The following is an 18,057-nucleotide window of genomic DNA, read 5'->3' as shown; positions in this document are numbered from 1 at the left end:
CAAATGTCTGAGAATCCCATGGCCTTTGCAAGTTGGCACATAATACTAACTATAACAGGCCTCTTTTTCTGGTTGTTCTTTAAACACTAGAATAATTGGGCTCTGTAACTTTCCACTTGTTCTGCCTCTGTTGCTGATTTCATTTCTGTTTGACATATTCTTTCTTTAGATGGTCTAGCAGCCCTTTTCTCTCTTTAAAGTACTTTTCAATAACTACTCTTGTCCATGTTGCATAGATTTTTATTTTAGTTTAACGGTTTCTACATTAATTCTCCTAATTAGGGCAAGCATATTATCCATCCATGTACACTCCTATAGAGCTTCTATATGATATATTTTCCAAATGCTATAATAATAATATAAATACTATATAATATTCATATCATAATACTATACAATAAAGATAATAAGGGAAAAGATACGTAGAAAACAGTGCAAGCATATATGTGTAAAAACAGAGGTGCCCTCCCTTAGTCATAAATCAGTTTTAAGAAGTTTATTTCTATGAATTAGAACAAGTAAAATATATTTTTTCTATTGCTTTTATTTTTATTTATCACTCACAGCAAATATAATGTCCAGGGCTTTTGTACACGCGGTTCCCTTCACATGAACATTCCCCCCAGGTTGACTGAGATGTAATTGACATATAACATTGGGTAAGTTTAAGGTATACAGCATAATGATTTTGTATATGTCTATATTGTGATACTACTTTTACTTTAATTAATTGTCTGTTTGTCTTGTCTTTAAGTACTGAATTTTTAAAAAGCTAATCACACCATTCTTGACCTCAGCTGCCCTCTTTTTTTCTTTCTCTAGTTTCAGAAACCTTATGTTTCTTCTTGGTAAATTTAAACTTTCATCATGCTTAGAAAAACTCCAGAACGAAACACACTCAGTAACGGCTCATTCTACAACACCACTTTCCTTGGTTGTTTGCCTGCTTATCCAACCACAACTTTTAGCTTTTTTTCCTCTGGTACTCTCTCCTCACTCCCTGCATATTCACGCCCTATAAGCTTGTCTCATTGGCTCTTATGTCTTGTCATTCCATGACTCCCTTCCAATACTTAATCTGCCCTCATGGCTTCAGTCATGTGTGAGGTCTGAAAAACAGAAGCTGAGACAGAAGAGCAAGTGGGAAGGGGGCAGGTGGAGGCTGAGAGAGCCATTAGACTGTAATGCCTTCCTGACCCCAAGTGAAGAGGAGAGGAGAGGAAAGTTGAAAACGTCTGAGACTGCTGTGCCAAAATGTCTCAGACTGTTTGGCAAGTCACTGAAGAGTCCTCAAACCTAGTGACTCATCCGAAGAGTCTCATCTCCCTTCCATACTCAGTCATTTTTGGGAGCAGCCTCAGGCTTAGACAAGATTTGGGGGATTTTTGTCTATTAGATTTGGGGTCATTAGTCTATTTTCTGGAAAGTTTGTGAAGTCCTTTCCAAACCAATAGATGGATGAGAGAATAATAATACACCAACTTTGCACATTAATGTAATCATTATTCAGAGGTAAATGGGGGCAGGGCAAATTCCCTTGCTCTTTGATTCCAAAATTAAACCTAATATCTAATTTTTCTAAGAGATTTAACACATATATCAGGAAGCCTACACATCTCAATTTATAGGACTAATTTACCCTCAATTGTTTTTATAACTCAGGTATGTCATTTAACATGACAACTTTCTTATCTTCATAAAGTGGGTCATTTTAATAATGCATAATAGTTACTGAGAATTTTCATTTAAAACTCATTATTTATGTTACATCTTAAAGGAGGCTTGAGTGAAACACAGGCAGCACTCTTTCTTTATGACTATAAGATGTTATATGTAACTTTCTAAGTTTAACCAGGTTGCTTAGGGGGAAAAAATGCTGATTCTAGAAGCATCTTCTGTTAAAGTATCTTAAGTTCAGGAGAAACTGAACAAATCTGACAATGTAAACTTCATACCTACTTATGCTACAACTTCATGAAACTTGGACTCTGAGTGTCAGTCTTCCATGACTCCTAAAAACATCAATTTTACCACCAAGTCTCATAAACTTGGGAATCCGAACATTCTTATTAATTATTGCATAAGTCATACCCCAAACCTGCACAGAGGTCAAAGTCTCTCCCATCGGCCTTAATGCTATACCATTTTATCCAAGCAGTAGCTTTGCTCCTGTTAAGAGTCAAGCTCTCTTTTCAGATGCTACCTCAGGCCACCCCAGGTAATCAACTCCACACCCACCACTTCCACCCTCAGGAGAATCACAGTCCCGCTGGGTTCATCCTGGACCCTGATTCAGAGCAGAAGCAACCCAACATTTCCCTGGAAACCACAGCAGCAAGAGAAAAAAAATGGTCTCCCAGTCTGATGGGAGGTTACCATGTTCTGCGCAGACTCCCCTCGCTAGTCACCCGTGGATGGAGGAAAATAAAATAAGTCATTCCAGACACTTCTTGATCTGCCAGGAAAAGGAGGTGGTGAGCCCCTATAGTGGAGAATGCCCTGACCCCTTTTCTTGAAGTGGCTTTTATTGAGAACGATGTGCCCAGGGGTATACAGCATGGACACAAAGCTCATCAATCAATGTCAAAAGGCTATGATTGAAGGAACACAGAGATCTGCCTCAGGTCAGGGTCTGGTAGAGAGGGTGGTGCCCATTTGACCCTCAAACCTGGGAAACTGATCACATTCTATGCTCGACTCCAAACATCAGTATTCATTAATTCAAGGGCATTCTTAGCAAAGTAAGTTTCATAGGATTTAATGCAATCTTTTTCCAGGCCTAACTGTCCCCAGTTTATACCCGATCCAGTTTAGGGCTGTACCTGCCTTTAGTATTGTTTTGCTGACCTAGTTAGGCAGTGGATAAAGCAGCCAAGAGATAAGGAGACTTCTTTCAGATAGAACGAGGTCTCTGGCCATGACAAAGCCAAGGGGCGAGGTCTTTTGCCCCTTTTCTGTGTCCTCCAAGTCCTTCCCTGATGGCCCATATGCAACTGTGCCTGTCTTAGGTTGTCCTTGCCATCGAGACGTCTTACCCATCATTGACTAACCAGCCATCCTCTGGGGCCAAGCAGGGTGATATGAGGGGAGCAGGGGCTGCGCCCCTGCCAGGGGGAACAGGTTTTGTCTCCTCAGTGGCCTATTTTCCCAAGGGCTCCTTGCTCAGCTCCAGCCGTGGGGCCCACTCAGCTGTTGGGGAGGCTACAGTTCCTGAAACCAGGAGGGACAGTTCCCAACACCAGGCTAGTCCCTAATCTTGCTCAGTAAGGTTTTCTTAAAGATATAATTTGATGCACATTTCAAGAGGATAGGTCGACTAAGATTAATGTGACAGGTGACCCAATAGCCTCTCTGGTTTTGAATATGTGCTTACCCTTGTGAGGGTGGAAAAAGTTTTCCTCTACTCTTTTAGGTTCTATCAGCTGGTCTAATAATTAAATTGACATGAGGCAGGTTAACAAGAAAAGTAAAATAAAATTTAATTATATGCATATGTGCTGGAACCCCACAAACAGTTCAGAGACAGAAAGGTAAAATGAGTATATATGACAAATAGCTAACGAATGAGGTAAGGTGTCCTGAGGCTTAAACTCTTTAAAGGAGAGGTAAAAGTTTCTCTTCAGCCCACAGAATCTTCTGCTCAAAATAATCCACATGCCAAAGTGGCTCATCTTGGGAAGGCCTATTTTTAACCCTTCACCTTCCTTTATTTCACCCTTACCTTGCATTTTTCTTTATTCTTGGGGCTTTTCATCTCATCAGGATGTTTCTCATCAGGATATTACATCAGTTCATACCTATACACTGATAGTTGCCACATCTCTGTCTTCCTCCATAGGTGGTTCAGAATCTGGGAAGCTGTATGTTCCAGGTGTCTTTTTCAGACAGTTTCTACTGGTGTCACCCAAGGCAAGTGGCAATGTGTAGAGTATGTGAAATCTGGAATCAGATGGACAACTGTGGCTTCAGCTTTGCAACCCAGCATTGAATGTTAGAAGATAAAAAACAGCAGAACCCTGGCTGGTGGCTCTGTAGATTGAGCATCATCCTGTCAAACAAAACGTTGCTGATTCGATTCCCAGTCAGGGTACTTGCCTGGGTTGTGGGCCAGGTGCCCAGTTGGGAGCATGCAAGAGGCAACCAGTCGATGTTTCTCTCACACATCGATGTCCCTCTCCCTCTCTTTCTTCCTTCCTCCACTCTCTCTAAAAATAAATAAATAAAATCTTTTTTAAAAAAAGACAGCAGGAGAAATTTAGGAAGAACTTCACTGTGCTCTTGGAAGACGATGATGGCGGGTCTGTCATGTTCCTTGTCTTGGTCCTCAGGTACAGTTCAGTGTGGTGGTATCAGCCTTCCCCCTAACTGAACCGCCCAGCAAGGCTGACCTCGCTGAAGTGGTCCAAACCTTGCGGTGGAGGACAAGCGATTTTCCGGTAAGTTGAAATCTCCTTTTTCCTTCAAGTTTTAAAGCACCTTCATGGATTTCATTCCTTTCCTTCTCTTTATTGGAGTTTGTCTTCATTCTTGATCATTTTTCCTCCTGCATAGATTCCTTTGTTTCTCTTTTAGCATCACCATCACCATCTCATATAAAATGCCATTTCCTTTAGGACAGCTATTCCATTTGTGAATGCTCTTACAGAGCTACTGATATTCATGTGTGGGAGGTAAAAATATTTAATGCTTTTGCTCCCACCTTCCAGCTGGGCTGATAATCAAATTAACACACATAGATTAACAGGAGAAAAATAAAAAATGAAAATTTTAATACATGCACATGGGGAAATCACATATGCATAAAAATCCCAAAGACAGTGAGGCAACATGGAGTATATATGACATTTTGGACAAAGAAGTGGAGAAATGAGTGTTAGATTTTAGAAGTGCAAATGGGCAATTTACTGGAAGTTGAGGAAGAGCAGAACACACATGGCAGGCATATTCTTGCTAGACAAGTCTGCAACAACGGGACACAGGGAGTATCTAGCTAACAGGTCCCTTCCTGAAGCCCTCTTACTTATCATACTTAATTCAAATTTTTAATCTAAGGCAGCATCCTAAGAGTCCCTTCCTAAAGTAGGTCTTCCCATCTAAATCTCTTAGGCAGGAAAGGAGAGGATCAAAGGATCTTTTTGAGCTTTTTCTTTCTTTAAAAAATAAAAAGCTTAAAATCAATATTTCATAAAGGTAACTTTCGGGTGGCAAAACTTTGGTTCCCTTATGTTTTCATGTAATTCAGGGCTTCGGCTCCTTTTCCCCTTTGTGAATAGACACTGGTAGAGAAGAACACAAGCTGGGCACTGCCTTCTCTTGCAAGCCAGGGAGCTGGTCCTTAAGGTAACGTTCTTTCTTCTTCTCCCCCCAGCTCCAACTTATTTGTCACCAGTTTACTGGTACTCTCTTGAAAACAAAAGAGACTGCCATACAAAGGTAAGTGTGACTCTCAGGATAGTAGGCATGTCATTATGTTGTGGGTGGTGGTGGGCAAACTAGGGCCTGTGGATCAAACCTGGCCTGCCACCTGTGTTTGCAAGAACCAGGCTTATTTAAGTGTCTGTTGGGTAAGGCTTCTTTTACACTCCACATGGCAGAGTTGAGTAGTTGGGACAGAAACACATTTTGGCCACTCTGCAGGCCTTTAAAAAAAAAAGTTTTCTGACCCTTGATCCAGGACATGGCTGAGCCAAAAACTTTATCTCTTTGGGATTGTATGAACCAGTGTATAATCATGAATTTAATTGTCCTGGAGTGGGATTTTTGAGAGTAGAGGTTGCTGACAAGGAGAGCACCATCTTATGTGCCAAGTTCCTGCCTTTCTCCCACTGCAAAGAGAAGCTCTTTGTTTGGAGTATTAGAGAGGCATCCAGCTTAACTTAAAGAATGTAGTTAAAAATTACCAGAATTGAATGTTAAAGGAACCATCAATTGACTGAGTGCAGAGATTGACTTATGAGAGTAGACCACTCAGGCCCAGATTTTTTTTTTTTTTTTAATTTCCTTTGATTTCAGGTAAAGGAGACACCACCGCTGGACCCTTGACCTGGTTTTGTCTTTGCCCCAGTGAGTATTACTCCTGCCTTTCCCAGCATGCAAAGATCTGAGCTCAGCTCTGTCTAGGACAAGCGAGAGGCAAAGCTAAGCCACCCTCCGCTGCTTCGTGTCCCTATCCAATTTCTTCTTCGTGGATTCCCTGCTCTCCCTGCCCCCTGCTCCTGTGCTCCCTTATCCTTAGCCCTTCCTGACCCTATCACTCTTAGTTTTTTAGTTTTATGATCTGTGGTTCTTTTGTCTTACCTCATGTTTTTTATGTGTGTTTACAGTGTCCCCATGAACTTCCTGGTCCCCAGTTGACAGCCTCTAAGCCCCTGGCCTGTAGCTTTTCCCAGGCTTACCACCCCATCCCCTTCAGCTGGGTACGTACCCTGGGAATGTTACAGCAGGGAGGAGATAGCTTGGGAAGGCAGGATGAAAACCAAACCAGAGGTGGAGGAGCAGGAAAATTCAGAGAGTAGCCTGGAGATCGTAGGGCCTGAATGTGCATGACGCAGAATATGGAAAGGGCTGCAGGAATGGGGGTCAAAAATTTTTTCCCATGTCTTTTTCCCTGTAACAGTCTCTCTATCCTTACCTTAGAACAAGAAGCCAAAGGAGGAAAAGTTCTCAATGGTAATCCTTGCCCGGGGGTCTCCAGAGGAGGCCAGGCGCTGGCCCCGAATCACGCAGCCCGTCCTTAAACGGCCACGCCATGTGCATTGTCACCTGTCCCGATGGGCATATGCAGCATGCTGTGATCACAGCCCGCCGGCATGGCAGGTACAGAGGCTGTGACCCAAATTAGTGGGAGGTGGCCGGAACCTGCAGCCCTCAATGGCCGCTCTGTTTCACAGGGATTTGTATCGCTGTGCCCGTGTCAGCTCCTGGGGCGATCTTTTACCTGTGACCACGCCGTCTGAGCTTCCTCCGTCCCCTGCTGAAGATCCCCCTGAGAGCTGACAAGGATCTGTAACAAGAGTGTTCTTGTATCATGCCTGCCAAGGCGAACGCTACCTGGTATCCAGGATGGGAGTGCTGGTATCCCTGTATGTCTGCATTTGTTTGAGGTTTTAATAATAATTCAACATTTTCAAAGAATGGAAATGGATCTTGTGATTCTTAAAAGATATAGAGGTCAGTTGTCACAGCTGTAATCAAGCAAGTCCTCAGAGTTTCAATGCCTTTCTTCCCACACAAATCTCAAGCTCGCCCTCTCCTATGAGAATCCTGCTCCTTCCACCAGAGACCAGGACTTCGAGGGGAAGTGATCTGGGGTAGTGGGGAAAACGGCCCCCAGCACTCTGAGAACTGGCTCAACAGGTCTCGAGGTTGTTAGGACACCTGAATAGGGGACCAGCAGCTGCTTAGCCTCTGGTTTTTCGCCCTCCTTCCTTTTCTCTTCATCTCTCTCAGGGCTTCTCAGCTCCCCCAGAATTCGCCTCATGAGTTTTCCTCAAGAACTTATCCCATCCGGACTGAATCCTCCATCTCCACCCCCAAATGTCCAGGCAGGTCCTTCAGTTTGCTTGATTCATTTCTGTTTTCCCCTCAGCCTTGCTGTTTCAGAGCGGGAGCAACTTTCTTTGAATCAAAATTCTCAGTCCCTCTCCCAAAATATGCATCAGGAAATTGGCACTGTCAGAGAGGTAACAGAATCAATGTTGTCATATACTAGAAATCTCAACGCCTCATTAGACATTTCCATGCCTGGAGGTATTTTCCTGGGGTTACAGGAAAGGGGAGTCCCCTCATGTACTAATTCCCAGAGTGGCAGCAACAGCACTCCTCAGCCCCACCTCCTTCCTACCTCCTGGAAGCTCCAAATCCCCTCTGAAAGGATATGGTTCAGGTACCAGCATAGCAACCTATAAGCCTTGGGTTAGGGTAGAGAGAATATGGAAGGCTAATATCAGATTTTCTGAGTGAAGCAGGACCAGATTATCCCCAACACAACATAGTTGGTATGTAGCTACCACAGACTGGATTAGACCAGCCCCAGGCACCAATCAAGACAGTCCACAACCCTTGGCTTATTCATGGACTGAAGAGAAGGCAGCACAGGGCTATGCCTGGCAGGGAATCTGGAATTTCTAGTAGCCAAGTTCAACAGGGTGTAAGCCAGGGGAGGGGCCTCCACGTAGCTTCCTGTTGGGCAGGAAGCTATACAAGGCTGCTCAAGCAGAGGCAGCACCAAACAGAGAGGATCCAACAGCCTCCTGAAACCTGGGGAGTAGACACCACAGCTTTGACCTCTTAAGGCACGACTCCTGCTCCAAAGCTTGTAACTCCATTTGTCATCTGAGGTCTCTGCTTGTCCTGTACCCCAAGGATGGAGCCACTTCTCGGAGTAAAAATTGGCTGCCTGTTTGCCCTGCTGGCTCTCACCCTCGCCTGTGGCCTTACTCCCATCTGCTTCAAATGGTTCCAGATTAAGGCAGCCACAGGTACAGCCCTTCTGCATCTTTGGCCCATAACCTAAGTCTGACTTCAACCCTGTCACCCTATCCTGACACCTTGCTCTGATTCTCTGGCTACCCCAAGCTTGGATGTTGGACGCTGCCTGCTGCTCTTCAGTCACTTTTGTCCATCTCATTTCGTCACTCATTGTCAGCTGGATTGCCACTCTTGCTTTTCATTAGGTCGTCACCACCGGGTCCTCAGCCTCCTGGGCTGCCTTTCTGCGGGTGTCTTCCTAGGGGCAGGGTTCATGCACATGACTGCTGAAGCCCTGGAGGGAATTGAATCGGAGATCCAGAAGTTCATGATGCAGGTGAGCCGCTGAGTAGCAATGCTGAGAGGCCAGAATGATGAGCAGAAAGAAGCACGGGGAGAAAGGGGGAAAGGATGGAGCCAAGGACATGGGTGGACCAGGAGGGAAGATGACAGCGCGTGTGTTCTGTGGAATGATGACAACGGGCCAGACTGAGCTTTAAGGACAGCAGTGGGGCTGAAGGGACGGGAAGCTGAGCTGCCCCATCCCCCATCTAATTTCTGCTTTTCTCTCCCTAGAACAGGACAGAGAGTGCGGGAAATTCTTCTGGTGATGCTGATTCACCTTACGTGAGTATCTCTCACCGCCAACCTGGAGGGTGAGGAGAACCAGAGACTCTCATACCCAGGCCCTTTTGAGGCGAGACTGTGAGGAATGCCAGGGATCCTTCTGGTCCTCGGCTCAGACACTGCAGGGAAGGGAGGAGCCAACCCAGTCCTTTTGGGCTTATGGAACCCCAGACACATTCTTAGTCTTTATTCTCTCCTTCTTCCCCTGGACACTTAGACATGCTCCCCATATCTCACCCCTGCTGACACTGTGTCCCTTTTTCCCGCTGCGTTCTCGTTGCATGTCCATGTCCCGTCCCGGCTTCGTTCCCCCACCCTTTCTAATGCCCTAGTCCCACATTTCCATTCTCTCCAGTCTCCCATCCCACCTCCTCCCACTGCGCTTTCTTCTTTCCTTTCCTGACCCATAGCCCCCCTCTCTGTTCCCAGACAGACTATCCCTACGGAGAGCTCGTCATCTCCCTGGGCTTCTTCTTCGTCTTCCTTTTGGAGTCCCTGGCATTGCAGGGCTGTCCTGGAGCAGATGGAGGATCAAAAGTGCAGGAAGAGGAAATGTGTGGGGCTCATGTCCTTGGCCTCCACAGTCACGGACCTCCCCCCGCCCCCTCGCGGAGTCCCTTTCGAGCCCTCGTCCTCTTGCTCTCACTCTCCTTCCACTCAGTGTTCGAAGGCCTGGCTGTGGGGCTGCAGACAACAGTAGCCGCTACCGTGCAGCTCTGTCTTGCTGTCCTGGCTCACAAGGGGCTCATAGTGTTTGGGGTAGGACTGCGGCTGGTGCAGACAGGCACGGGCTCCCGATGGGCCGTGTTCTCCATCCTGTCGTTTGCTCTCATGTCCCCCCTGGGCCTGGCCCTAGGGCTGGCTGTGGCTGGAGGCGATGCCGAAGGGGGCCGAGGCTTAGCCCAGGCTGTGTTAGAGGGTGTGGCAGCTGGCACCTTCTTATACGTCACCTTCCTAGAAGTTCTCCCCCGGGAGCTAGCTGGTCCTGAGGCCCCTCTGGTCAAGTGGGGCTGTGTAGCTGCTGGTTTTGCCTTCATGGCCTTTATTGCCTTGTGGGCCTGAGAGAGTCCTGACTTTTCTGGGGACCCATCTAAAATGCCGTCCCTACCACCAGGAGATGCCCCCAGAAGGCTTCAGCCCTCAGGCATTTCTTCACTGAGACTGAGTGGCATTCACTGGACAGCATTCCCACGAGCTGGATCCCAGATTTTCCTAACGGAGATACCACTGCCCATCCAGGACTCAGAAAAGGATGTTTATGTTTGGTTGAGTGCTCATAGATTGGAGAATTGATAGAAAGACCACTGCTCCAGATTTGACTCTTGTTCCATTTTTGCTACTATGTGTAATAAAATGTCCATTTTAGCCTCCCCTTCAGCCATGCTATACTTCATTCCTCCGGGCTGCCTGCGAGCTGCCCAGTGGAGTGGGGAGCGGGAAGGGTGAGTGCTGGATGCAGCCTGCGCTTCTGGAATCAGGGCCCCGGGCCAGTTTGTCATTCGCAGTCAGGCCCCCCGGACATGGGAGCATTGCTGAAATTCCAACAACCCTGCTCTCACCTTGCCTACAGGTATTGAGATAAGAGGTGTAAAAACAGAAAGCGTGAGGATCTAGGTTTTTTCCTGCACTAACCACACCCACCCACTCCCAGTGCCCAGCATCAGCCACCTTACAGACTCTTGAGATCAGGCTCCATGGAGCCTACTTCCACCTGGTTTCTATTTTTCACACTGAGCCCTGTGTGGCTTTGGGGACAGGATTGCTCTTTGAGTTTTTGTCTCCTTCCAGCAGTCTCGTGCTCTGGAATTAAAAAGCAGTGTGTTTGGAGAGGTAAAGTACAGCACAGGGAATATCATCAATAATATAATAACTATATACGGTGTCAGGTGGGCACTGGATTTATGGTACTAGATTTGGTAAGTTATAGAAAGGTCTAATTACCATGTGTGCACATGTTGAAACAAATATAATATTCTATGTCAATTGTAATTGAAAAAATTTTTTAATTGATAAAAAAAGAAGCAGCAGCAGCAGTGTGTTTGAGAAGGGACAAAGGCGCCAGATAGATTCCAAGGGCGATTACTTGGCTCTGCCATGACGCGGTGGCTTTCCTCGGCCTGCCCTACCTCCCGCTGTGCCTCTGGCCCCTCTCCATTGGACCACTGGTCTTTCAGGTGAGTAACCCCTACAATGTGTTGCTTCTCTAAAAAACTGCACAAGTACAAAAACTGAAGGTCTGGAATTGAGGAGGAGCAGGACGGCTGTGGTCCCGCCCCTGGCCCGTGGGGTGGAGGAATATCTCAGGCACGGAGGAGAGACGGGAAGGGAAGTGTGCCCTGTGAGCTCAGGCTCACGCACCCATTTGCCCCGTCGAATACTCTCCGTGTAGAGGCCCAAGTGGCCTTCACATGGGCAAGGTCTCCTGAGTTTCACTCTCGTCTCATTTCATTCCTGTCTTCTGTCCATCCCATTCCCCTCCCCACAAATTAAGGTGTATAAACCTCATCACCAGCCCAGCTCACGCTGCCTGGGATCAGTGAAAAGCCGAGCTAAAGGCAAAACTAAATAAAAATGTCTGACACAGGAAATAATTTCCCTGAAGCAGCATCCTGTTCTGTTTCCCTTCACTGTTAAACGCACTCACTCATAACACACTCAGAAGAGGGCCTCGGATGCTGTTATAGTAACAGAGCTGCCACACTGAGCATCTGCCATGTGCCAGGCACTCTGCTGTCACTTCCACATATATTCTCTCCCCTTCCCAACCCTGCCAGGGAGATGTTATCCCCGTGGTTGTAAGTCCAGGGAAACACACTCAAAGTTAAATAACTTGATCGCCTAACTGGACTTCAAACCCACGTTTTTGTAATGCTGAGAAAAGCTCCAAGTATAGATTCTCTTCTCCTTCTTACCTTTACCTGCCCCACCTTTACCTTACCTGTACCTCCTGCCTTATATGTTAGGGTCTCCGGAGAAAGCAGAGAGCACATTGGATAATTGAGGCAAGTTTAATACAGGGAGTGTGTAGAAGGTGTGGGCAGAGTTAGGACAGAGCAACAAACGCTGGTGCGACACCCTGGGGCTGAGTAATAGCAATGCTGGTACCTGGGCTGAAGAGAAGGAACAGTTCCAGAAACTCGAGAGAGCCACCCGCTGAGCGCTGCGGGTCCTGGTAGCGAGAACAACCAGCCTGCAGGGGCTCGGCAAGGAGTGCTCTGAAGCCTCACCTCCGTCCCTGCTGCTACAATTTCACTGTTTGGGCACCTTCGGAGACTTGCCCCTTAACATCGCTCTGGGAGTTCCACACTTTTCAAACTGACACCTCAAGGCTCTCATCACTGTATTCTCCAGTTTTATTCTCCTACCCATTGGACCTCCCTTAGCTATCTTGGACTAATGTCCCTAAAGTCAGGGAAACACATTCCTTGAGAATGGGAGGAAGAGGAGTCCTGAGGCTGAAGCAGAGACAAAAAGTAAAGAGTTCGTGGTTCAGCTTCTGTGAAGTCACCCCACCTCTCCTCTGAGCCTTTGAGCTCTGATCTTGAGAATGGGCAGGACCATGCACAATGGTTATCAGGCCCTCCCTGTGTCCCGAACGCAGAATCACCAAGAGCAATTGGAGACTCAGGAAGCGAACTGGGAACTGGGGAAAGTCAGGAAGAACCATGCCAACCACAGGGGGGCACTGCCTCCCCATGGACTCGCCTGCAATGTCTGGGACCAAGGAAGTAGGGAGGTCAGTCAAGGACAGCAAACGCCTCTCCCTTCTTCCCAGCCGAGAGCATCTCTCCCTCTGCCTAACTCTTGGGTTTTGTATCCAGGGACATCTGTAGGACAGACACACACCATCCCCATGGCAGGTACACACATACACCTACTCACATAGGTGCACAGGAATGGGTTTTTCTCCCTCTTATGAAGGTTATCCTGCTAATAAAACAGTGTTATCTGTACAGTTTAATGTACTGAGAAGACCAGCCTTCCCTTCCTGCTATTGGCAGTCAAGGCTGATGCTCGTTGGAGTTCTCTGCCTTTTCTTTGTAGTTTTGTTTACCTAGATGCTAGGTGGGCTGATGATTCCAATTATGCTGCATTTAAGCACCTGCCACCTGCCCTGTGTGTGGTCACCCAGTGCCCTCACCCCTTCTGATCCTGGCCTGCTGCATTTAAAATAGACTTGGACCTATGAGAGTGATGAACTGCTCAAGAATCAAGAGCATGTTCCATGCCCCACTTCCACGTCAGCGTGTCAGCACCAGACATCAAGCTGCACTAGTCGTCAGCTCAGTTTCACTGAGAAGAGTGTATAATTGCCTGTGGGGTTTCCATAAAGTAATCTGGCAAATGACCTTGTAACATTCCATCCGCAGTACTCTGGCCACTAATACTATAAAGTGCCTTCTCATTTTTACTTCTTGTGCCTCAAGAGTTCATGAATCAGCCTACAACAGCCACAAAATATCTGAAGTTCTCTTGATGATTAGTGTTCATAATTATTGAGAACCGTCTCAGAGAATCACAAATATAGACTAGTTAATGCCCAAATTCTTGGATTCTTATGGGAGGAGGAACTCCTGAGAGGAAACCCTGGTTGCTGTGACTCACCTGAAGGAGATTGGGGTCAACTGAGTGGGGTCAAGGCCTCTAGAAACTGTGTGAGGCATGGTCTGCTGATTTATTGAGCCACCTAAAATGGAATCTAGGTGACCCCACAGAGGATCTTGCAGAAAGGTGGTTACAACATGTCCTTGGACACTTCAGTCAGCTTTCTGTCCTTCCTTCTTTAAGATCATGTTGGTGACATCTCTGAAATCCAGTGGTGTTTCTCAATAACTGATAAGGAAGTCTTTGAAGTAGCACCTCTCCCAAAACATGAAAATACTATCAATATCAAGGACAATACCAATCTACTGAATAGGGGCCAATGACTCTGAAGTCACACTTTGTGAAGTGTCTATGCTATACAAGCCCTTCCCGTGGTTTATGTCACCCGGAGAAGAGCATGTGAGAGCTGGACAGGGGGAAGGTAGGAAGGGGGCATGATGCAGGCATACTAACACTAAGAATAAAAATGGTGCTCAGATTCCTCTACAGTTTATTGTTACAGCAGAAGTCGTGGGAGACAGGAGAGCACCCTCCACCCATAACACACCGTGGTCAGAGCCCCAAGTAGCCCTTTCCACCTCTATGCCAAGCCCCAAGCCACCCTGCCCTACTTTGGCCTCTCCCCCCTCCCACTCTAGACACACACTGTCCAGACAGCTACCAGAGTTAGTGCAGCCAATGGCCCCAGGCCCCATCCTATTGCCCCAGCTCCAGTCCTTCCTTCAAACTTGTTCATTGCCCACCACCTCCCAGTCCAACTTCCATTCACACACTAGATATTTCTATCACATCCTGAGGACCACTATCCCACCAGCAAGCCTCCCTGACACATTCATTTAGGCCCATATCCTTCAGAAATCTGAAGGGTTAATGCGAAGCCATATCCACTTTGGTGAATGGAGACCCAGCACCAAGTCCCTTACCCTTGCAATGGGATGAGTAGGGAAGAGTCTGGGGTAGGCACCATGGACAACTACAATGACCTCTTATCCCTCATTTATGGACACCTAGATTAGGGAGAGGGGATGCATGCCCTTTCCACTTTAACACCAGAATGATAGAGAGGGACCATTTAGGGTTCTAGGTCCTTAAGGGATATTAAGACAACTCTCCCAGAAGCTGAGGGAAATCACAGACTAGAGGTCAAGGTTAGGGTAGCAATCAAAGATCAAAGTCATCTTTCCCAATGATCTGCTCACCTTTACTTGCTCACTTTGGCCCAGTGCCCTATCCACCTCCCAGGTTAGTGCTGGGGAAGGTGAGGGCTGGGTCCCACAACAGACAACATGGGCCATTCAACAGGAGACCTCCATGGTGTGCCCCGGGGGCCCTGAAGGGAGAGTCCCAGACTTGCTGCTCTGGGACAGGGTTTGTGAGCAGGACCAGTTGCCATCAATAGATGCCATACTAGTCAGAGAGGCTGTGCGAGACCAAGACAGGAGAGTCATGCCAGATGAGACCACCGTGGAGAAAGATAAGCAGTCAGCCAGAGAGGAGGTGGGGAAGAGAAGCCAGAAACTCAATGGGGTGCAAGAGTTACGAATGGAGCCAGGGGGCCTGTGAGCTCAATTTGGCAGATGGTAGTTAAGTTCTGGAATTAGCTAAAATGGTTCCTTCCCTCAATGGTCATGCCTCATTTTTGCAGCAATCCCTTGTGATAGCTTTCTTATCCCCATACTCACTGTAGCCCATGCCTTGCAGGAAGTACTTGAAGGCCTCAGTCAGCTTGCCTGGCTGGGGAAGTAAGAGGAGGAGGAGGAGGTGACAGTGATGAAAGGGAGACAGTGAGGTGAGATTATGAACTGAGCAGGAGCCCAAGGCCATGGCAGGTAGGGGATAGGATGTGTGAGAAAGGGTATATAGTTCAGTTATATTAATATCCCATCCCCAGATGGCAGAAGGGACTCACCTGAGTCAGCTGGAGCTAATCTCCAGAGCTGGCCATCTATTCAAGAGAGAGCCACTCAAAAAAATGATACACACATGAGTAAAATGAGCCAGCCAGGAGGTAGAAAAGGATATCTCCTCCCTGTTTCCCCACTCCAGGCCCTTAGGGTTCCTTATTGTTTGTTTGTTTTTTTACTTCATCTACCCCACTTGCTCCCAAGCATGACCCTGGAGTACTAGAAGCTGAATCTAGTATCAGTATCTATGGCTCTGGATGGGAGTTGGGGATCAGGAGTCAAGCTGGGCAAGGAGTAGGGTTACTGATCTTGAGGAAGGAAGTCTGGGTGGGGTTTAGTTTTGAATTACATTCCATCTGGAGCAAATAGAAAGCTGAATAAATGACATCATACCCCTTGGGCCCCTTTTATTATCCAAGGGTCCCAAGTACCCTGTCCCAGTTCCTTTCCTATCAGCCCCTACCTATTTCTTTCTTAAAAGAAATCAACCTCTTATGCACCATAGTTGCTCTCTATATCCCAAGCAGAGTTTGCCTCCTGGCAAGATACTCCTCTAACTACCACCACAGAACTCAAACCCTCTTTAAACCAACTCCCAATTCCCTACTGACTGCTGCATCTTCATAGGGTGCTTGGTCTCTGCCCACCAGCATCATGGGGCACCTAGAGATACAGTGTCAAGGATGAGGTAGTGAGCCCCTGGCACTCCAGTACCCACCTATTCCCAGAAGAGAACCTGCAAAATGTTGGGCTCCAAAGAGGAAACAGCCTTCTGAACCCCACCAACTCCACCAAGAAGATTCAAAGGGAAAAGACCTTGAGGGTAATGATTTGCTAAAAAGGATGGGCTGGAGCTCCTTCCAAGAGACCAGGTAGATAAAAAAAAAAAAAAAAAAACAACAACAACATGTCCAGAGCTTTGGTTTTGGTCCGCATGCAAAGCCATGTACTGTCATCTAGGCCCTTTCCAGCTTGTTTATACATCCCCACCCCCTGCAATCCTCCCTCTCTCACAGACAGTTTTACCCACCCAAGAAGCTGACTATATTCAGTTGGCAGTGACTATCTGTTTTGTTTTTGTTTTGCTTTGAAGCAGCAAAAGTTATTCTCAGGGACTGAGTTGTCTTTGCCAGTTTATTTAGCACAGACTCACTGCAGGAGTTATAATAAATTCATAAGCCAATAGCACACAGGATTGATATATCTTAATAAGTCAAATAAAGAAATAGCATACTCAAAAGACAGATTAATCACACTATGGTTCCAGACAAGGGAAGGTGAAGGAATAAAGTTCAAGTTTAATATGAGGTGTATTTTTTTATATGAGTAGATACTTGGGAGAGTTGTTGTCCAACCTACCGCTGGTTTTCCAGTACAAATGTACAATGAAAGTACCCTGTTGCTAGAGCATGTTGCTAGGTAATAAAGACATCAGTGTTGGTAGACAGGCTGATCTCTTTCACGGGGCCCCTACATGGTTTATCACCACTCTCTCTTCAAGACAAGAGCAAATGTCCCAAGAGTCCTCAGGTAGTTTTGGGGTTAGCAAGGAATCACCCGGCCCAAACCACAACTCTCAAATAGCCCTCACATATCTCTCAGTATGGACAGTCTAAATGTTCCTTTGCCATAGTTGCTTCTTCACAGGGCTGCTGACTGCTTATCACTACAACAAATGTACAATAACATCCTGGCATGACTTACATATATCAAAGCAACTTTTTTTTCGTTGTCATAAACAAGTGGATTAAAACTTCACTTTAAGTAATAATAAAAGTGAGTTTGTGTGTCTGAAGTCATACCAAACCCACACGCACACTGTTCGTCCAGGGGGCTTGATGCTGAATCCTAGATGGAGTCCCAGAGACTCAGCTCTCTCCACGGCAACAGGCACCCAGCTCGATGTCTCAACTCCCTGACCCCACCACCCTTTTCTTCAAGGTCTTCTCCATTTATTTTACCCCTGTGAAAATTTCTCTCTAACCAATAGATGGGATGAGAGAATGATATAGCAACTTTGCAGAGTCAACTTAAATATTAATTAGAGGGGAAAAGGAAAAATTAACTTGCTGTCTCTTGCTCTTTGATTCCAGAAATGAAACTACATTCCTAATTTTTCAAAGACATTTGACATATATGTGTCAAATATATATATAATGACATATATATAGATATATATACTTCTTAATGTATAAGACTAATTTATCCTCAATTTGTATAACTCAAGTATGTCATTTAGATGACAATTTCCTTATCTTTGCCCAGGAGGAAAAGTTTTTCTCTACCCTTTTAAGTAACCTCTGGTTAGTCTAATAATCAAATTGAAATGAGGCAGATTAATAGGAGAAAAACAAATTAAAACATAAGAACATGTATACCTCCTGTATACATGTGTCAATGTAAGAATGTCTGAACCTGTGAAGAATTTTTATGATGTTATTTGAGCCAAACT

General features: G+C 46.2%; 1 protein-coding gene and 1 long non-coding RNA gene across 2 annotated transcripts; both read left to right on the top strand.

Moving 5' to 3' along the window:
- Window positions 1–6,025: 6,025 nt before the first annotated feature.
- LOC129074076 (uncharacterized) lies at window positions 6,026–6,758 on the top strand. The gene is made up of 3 exons (XR_008529505.1): window positions 6,026–6,063; window positions 6,324–6,416; window positions 6,637–6,758. It is a non-coding gene; the product is annotated as an uncharacterized LOC129074076 (long non-coding RNA).
- A 1,488-nt stretch (window positions 6,759–8,246) lies between these two features.
- LOC129074075 (zinc transporter ZIP2-like) lies at window positions 8,247–10,465 on the top strand. The gene is made up of 4 exons (XM_054577771.1): window positions 8,247–8,480; window positions 8,676–8,806; window positions 9,046–9,096; window positions 9,526–10,465. Exons 1-4 carry the CDS (start codon window positions 8,366–8,368, stop codon window positions 10,156–10,158), a joined length of 930 nt encoding a protein of 309 aa, XP_054433746.1. The 5' UTR covers window positions 8,247–8,365; the 3' UTR covers window positions 10,159–10,465.
- The last annotated feature ends 7,592 nt before the right edge of the window (window positions 10,466–18,057 follow it).

The sequence above is a fragment of the Pteronotus mesoamericanus genome, unplaced genomic scaffold (assembly GCF_021234165.1).
Source record: "Pteronotus mesoamericanus isolate MK-2021 breed Mesoamerican mustached bat unplaced genomic scaffold, CSHL_Meso_final contig_46, whole genome shotgun sequence".
Classification (NCBI taxonomy): Eukaryota; Metazoa; Chordata; class Mammalia; order Chiroptera; family Mormoopidae; genus Pteronotus; species Pteronotus mesoamericanus.
Note: the sequence above shows the minus strand (reverse complement) of the source record. Positions and strands in the feature narration are given on the sequence as shown.

Coding starts and splice junctions, on each gene's coding strand:
- LOC129074075 (XM_054577771.1), top strand. CDS start 8,366: ATGGAGCCACTTCTCGGAGTAAAAATTGGCTGCCTGTTTGCCCTGCTG. Junction 8,481..8,675: donor CCAGATTAAGGCAGCCACAG/GTACAGCCCTTC, acceptor GCTTTTCATTAG/GTCGTCACCACCGGGTCCTC. Junction 9,097..9,525: donor GTGATGCTGATTCACCTTAC/GTGAGTATCTCT, acceptor CTCTGTTCCCAG/ACAGACTATCCCTACGGAGA.